Below are 6,391 nucleotides of genomic sequence, written 5' to 3' on the forward strand. Positions count from 1 at the left end.
GTACTGTGACACAGCATTCCAGTAGGCTGTTAGGCACATTTTTTTGTTTAATTCCTTTTTGCACATTATCTAATATTATTTTATTTTATATAAATTTTGATAAGTTTAAATTATCTAAGTTTGTTAATTTGTTGAAAAACTTAAAAATCTTAACTAACTATAAAAAAATTTCCAGTAAACATGGAGTTAGTAAACAAGATTAAATAACATTTTTAAATAAGTGTATATAAATATATATTGTAATAGTTTTTATTTTATTATAAATTATTGAAACATAGTTTAAAATTTATATCACTATAGTTATTATAGATTGTCAGGAATTGTCAGGCTTTTTTTATGAGAATTTTATTAAATAATTTTTATTTTGTAAGAAATTGTGATAAAAAGTTGCTATTAGAAATTTTGATTATATATTTTAGTAAATTTGTATAGTTTTTTTCTGTTGTAATGTTTTTATCAAAATATTTTATAAGTAAAACAGTATAAGCCAAGACTTATTTCATAAGATTTATTTGATGATAGTTAAATTATTCAAGAAAAACAGAAATTGTGTAAGTTTAATAGTTTGTGTTTTGAATAAAATGTACTGCATTTAATAATGTGTATGAGAATAGAACAATACAACCACACCAATATAATATATTATGTATGTATATTAAATAAGAGTGTGCAGTAAATTTGTAAAAAAAACATGAATAACCTAGAATAATGTAAAGTTTGAGTTTTTAATTTTCATCTTAATTTCATATATCTGTCATTATTAATTACTGAACTACTTGTTTAAATTATAAATGAATTATTATAAAAATTTGAAAAGACTTCAGAAATTTAAAAATTTAAACAAAGATAACTGTAAAATGCTAATATAAATTTTATACAGAAAACTATTAAAATTATTAGTGTTTAAATTATATTACACCTGTATATTTTAAACACTATTTAAATTTTTGAGAAAAAAATTTTGATATATATGTGAAATAGGGAGTCTACACTAGTATTGTCTATTTTAAAATTAATATCTGATTTTCAGATTAATAATTGGAAGGTTCAATTCTAAAGTGAACTATTAAAGAGACAGCAGGTATTTTAGGAAATATTTTATCTTAAAAAGAAATCAAAATATATTAATGGGTACTATGAATACTTAATGCAATATATAATGCATAAAAATTACAAATAACAGATACAATGTAGGTAATGAAAGAAATTTTAATTTGGACTTGGTTCATTTTAGAACTTGAACCCTCCAATTGATGATAGAATTTTTTTTTTATAAATATCTATTATGAAGTTATAATAGTTTTTGTGGACTTTGATATTATTTATTATTATTAAAACATTGTGCTATTTAATCTCAAAAAATGTTTGTATTTATTAGATTACAGTTACTACCATTGGCTATGGTGATACAGTGCCTAAAACATGGATGGGAAAAATTGTTGCTTCTTGTTTCTCTGTATTTGCCATCTCTTTTTTTGCATTGCCTGCAGTAAGTAAAGTTTATTTGTTAAAAATTAAAAAAATTAATGTTAAGAATGTTAGTGCAAATAGCAGGGAAAATGTTATGTTAAAAGAAGTACAGTAGAGCGTCGATTTTCCGAAAGTCAATCATCCGAAAGAATTCCAGTCNTCATCCGATTTCAAAAATTCTTTCACCAATATTTAGAATGGAACTTCAGGGTGGACATAGGCTGTATATTATTCCGTTAAACATTCATATAAGTTAAAAAGATAGCATCTAGGATTAAGGCTTTTATGTCCAACAGATGGTGCTAACTCCACAAGTACAACAACCTAAGTTTGCTTTTCTGTGAGGATGAACTAAAGCAGATCATCTTCTATCTAGCTATCTATCTATATAAATAAAAATGTAATGTTCGTTTGTTCCTACCAATTCCTTTGAAATTTTGACACAACATTGCATTTGAATACACACGTGTTTTTATATATACAGTCATATCCCGACTTACGCTACCCCGACTTACACGAACCCGGAGTTACGTGATTTTCAAATCTCGTCGATTTGTCTTTTGTTTGAGCGCCATGCAATTTTTTTAATCATGGACATAATAAATCTTTAGAGTGTTTTGAACTGTCATTAAATGCCATTGTTAGTATTAATCTTTATGTATTAATTATTCTTAGTTTTTTTAAACTCTTTTCGCCCTGTGGGCACAAAGAGAGCTGGACACGTGTAGCAAGCTTAAAGGTTGGCCATGCTCATAAAGTGATTGGCTACCACCTTAACCGCTCGGTCATCCGACCATGATTATTCTCACTAACTCAGCTTTTTGTAGCACGCTTGCTTTTTCAGACCTGCCAGATCCACACGCTACGAACCATAATGTAAGTTTTATACGAGAGATCAATCATAGTGTTCACGCGTTACAAACTAAACCTTACAATTTCATATTATCACACATATTCATCAAAGAAATGCACCACAATGCCCATACCCTTCTTATTAAAGGAAGAAGGTGATGAATCACAATATCTATATTTTTCATATTATTGTTATAAAGCAACTTAAATACANCAACTATAAACGGTAAAGAAAAAATTCTCGAAGCTGTAAAAAATTCTCAATCTTTAAATTCAATCATCATTCGTAAACGTCACGGTATTATCGCTGAGATGGAAACAATGTTAAAATTATAATTTGATAATCAAGTTAATGTGAAAAATTGTATAATAACCTAATTTGTTATACATATGTATTATCTAAGATTTTATTAAACATTTTTTTCTAAATTATTGTTTTCTTTAGTCTCCGGTCCCAATTAAAAATTATTTGTATGTATTTATATGCAAAATTATACCCAGACTTACGCGAATTCGACTTACGCGGTTATCGCTCGGTCCCACCTATCGCGTAAGTTCGGGGTATGACTGTACATGTTGAAATTCCCCCCACTGGGAGGAGATGGACAGGATTAAGGCTTACCGTGAAGAACTTGGTTTCTATTTATAATATTTTAGATGTGGTTTTTTGCATTTTTGATTGTGTTTTAATAGAATGTACACACTAAAAAGGGATTTTTCGAAAAAAATTTTCCCTTCACGGGGAAGTGTTATACATTTATAATAGATACATTTTGAGCCACAACAATGCATGGCGGGGTCTGCTTTATATATGTATGTATGTATATATACATATATATACATATATGGATTTGTTTATATGAATAAGTATCTAGTATCTAGTGAATGCTCTCATCATTTAAGGTTATGTTCAATAAAACAATCTCAATTTAAGATAATATAAAATAATTTGTTTTCACTATAACTTTATCCTCTTAACACTGAAACATGCAAGCAAATTTTTTAGACTATATTTGAATGTGTGTTTTATGAAAGCTGATGTTATTGTGTGCTGCTATTCTAACATTATTTTGAACAATTTAAAAAACAGTAACCAGATTGTTGAGATAAAATTATTATTTATAATTATTTCTAATAAAATCCTGAAATTGCTACACAATATGAAAATTTTATTTTCTTCATAGTGATACTAAAAAAAAATTGAAGTTTCTCACAGTTTATATTATTTTAAATGTCAATTTGATTATTATATAGTAAGTTAATGATAACATCTATTATTTTTTTCTGTAAATTATATGATTAATTGCATTCCCTTCTATATTGCCATTATGATGATTGATAAATTATTTATAAAAATATAATTTGTTTTAAATGTAAATTTAACATATTAAATTTTCATATTAAAATTACTGTTTTTGGTTTTGATAATTTGTTGTATTTTTAATACTTTACAGCATGTTTGAAAATTTATTGATTAAAATTATTATTTATACTAAAATAAAAATAAATAATGATTACATTTAAAATATCAAATATTTAAATATACAATTACTTGATATTAAAAAAACAAAAAATATATAATGATGGAAAAAAGATTTAACATGTTGCAAATATTTTTATTTCAGTAACTTTTATTTAAGAATAAATTACTTAAAATTATGAAAATGGTTTGCATAATAATGTGAATCTTTCAATACTCAATAATTAAATTGTAATTTTGATAAGTTTGTTTCGTTAGGTTTAATTAATAAATATTTATAAATGTTTTTTTTTTTAAAGTTTTTTTTATATATATTTCTACACAGCAGACAGATGTACTGTACAAACATTCAGAAATATTAAAGACACTCATTCTATCTTCTGTTATTTATTCTCTGGCCCGAGGACAACAATTAAAATCATCAAAACTGTTTGTTTATCTTATTATATATTAATCTGGCAAATATATTATTATATATTTGCCAGATTTTCTGGCATTTGTGAAGGTTTTGTTAATTCAAAAGAATGCCCACTATGCCTTTGCAGCCAACATGCAGCACAGAATCAAAAAGAGAAAGCAATATATATATATTTCTGAATGTTTTGTACATCTGTCTGCTGTAGAAATTAAAAGGAAACTGTCTACAAGACTGAAAAGCAGTCTAATAGACATAACTTTTTAATAAGTATCTAACACTGTGATTTAAAATGACTAAAATGATACTTTTTACATTGTTATTAATTAAAACATACTGATATATGATCAGTGAAACAGCCCCATTTCTAATTCAACATAAGTACACCCCATTATTCATAACCTTGGATTGGGAATCAAAAATTTGGTAACTTCATCTGCAAAATAAGAATTGAAATTGTGATTCAATGTTTGATTATTGCACGCTGACTAAAAGTGGAAAAATTAAATAATTGTTTTAGTGGAATTTTAATGAATGAATTTAAATAATTGAAATTTTTCTATGTTGTTATTAACAACAAAAGAAAATTTCAATTATAGAAACGGCGACATCCATCCAAAGAATGAATTTAATTCAAAACTGTCTTATATTGCATTATTCATTTTCTTATTTTTTTACCTGTTCTTGTAAAATTAATTTTATAAACTTCTGTTTTATTGCTCTTTTAATTTTGTTCCACATCATATGTAGATGTTATTTATATTATTTTGATTGTTATTTTGTGTTCCTTGTCAAAATCAAGGAATGCTACAGTTCAACTGAACTTCTGTTTTCTAATTTTATTTAAAAACTTTCTTTTGACAAATTCAAGTAGGAAATTTGTTATCATTTTGAATGTACCTTCTCTTTGACAAATCTTGAACACAAATATATATACAGTGAAATGTCAGTATAATGAACACAAATATATATACAGTGAAATGTCAGTATAATGAAATTGAGGAGACCATTGACATATTTTTGTTATACTGAAATTTTGTTGTATTGAAATACAGTAAAAAATGCAAGGATAAAAGAAATTTATTGATGATAAAAAATTGCTTACATTTTGAAGTAAGAAAGTTTTTTAAATGCAATTCGTCTATTAGTATTTATATGGAACCAAATTTCACATTTTCAGAATGTAAGTTATATTAAATTAAAACAAAAAGTAATCTGTAATAAAAAAGTTATCAAAAAATATCATGAGTGAACAACCAAAATAATGATATAGTAGTACCAATTAGTTGGAATCCTGCTTCTTTAATGGTTATTTCTGCTTGAAGCCATTATTTTCTGGTAAAGGAAGTCTAATTTTTGTGTGTGATGTTTCTTTAATCAAAAGTTTTTTTGATAAAATCAGTACTGTGACACAGCATTCCAGTAGGCTGTTAGGCACATTTTTTTGTTTAATTCCTTTTTGCACATTATCTAATATTATTTTTATTTTATATAAATTTTGATAAGTTTAAATTAAATTATCTAAGTTTGTTAATTTGTTGAAAAACTTAAAAATCTTAACTAACTATAAAAAAATTTCCAGTAAACATGGAGGTAGTAAACAAGATTAAATAACATTTTTAAATAAGTGTATATAAATATATATTGTAATAGTTTTTATTTTATTATAAATTATTGAAACATAGTTTAAAATTTATATCACTATAGTTATTATAGATTGTCAGGAATTGTCAGGCTTTTTTTATGAGAATTTTATTAAATAATTTTTATTTTGTAAGAAATTGTGATAAAAAGTTGCTATTAGAAATTTTGATTATATATTTTAGTAAATTTGTATAGTTTTTTTCTGTTGTAATGTTTTTATCAAAATATTTTATAAGTAAAACAGTATAAGCCAAGACTTATTTCATAAGATTTATTTGATGATAGTTAAATTATTCAAGAAAAACAGAAATTGTGTAAGTTTAATAGTTTGTGTTTTGAATAAAATGTACTGCATTTAATAATGTGTATGAGAATAGAACAATACAACCACACCAATATAATATATTATGTATGTATATTAAATAAGAGTGTGCAGTAAATTTGTAAAAAAACATGAATAACCTAGAATAATGTAAAGTTTGAGTTTTTAATTTTCATCTTAATTTCATATATCTGTCATTATTAATTAC

The 6,391-nt window shown here is 24.8% G+C and overlaps 1 protein-coding gene across 1 annotated transcript in view; it reads left to right on the top strand.

Annotated features, from left to right (window-relative positions):
• The window catches only part of LOC111638582 (potassium voltage-gated channel subfamily KQT member 1-like), an 84,613-nt gene that overhangs the window by 31,430 nt on the left and 46,792 nt on the right, over positions 1-6,391 (top strand). Inside the window, exon 7 of the mRNA XM_023384312.1 lies at positions 1,379-1,489. Coding sequence (XP_023240080.1) covers positions 1,379-1,489 — 111 coding nt within the window. The remainder of the gene's footprint in view (positions 1-1,378; positions 1,490-6,391) is intronic.

This window comes from Centruroides sculpturatus, unplaced genomic scaffold, assembly GCF_000671375.1.
Source record: "Centruroides sculpturatus isolate CEXI.00-Female unplaced genomic scaffold, Cexi_2.0 scaffold1098, whole genome shotgun sequence".
In the NCBI taxonomy this organism is placed as follows: Eukaryota; Metazoa; Arthropoda; class Arachnida; order Scorpiones; family Buthidae; genus Centruroides; species Centruroides sculpturatus.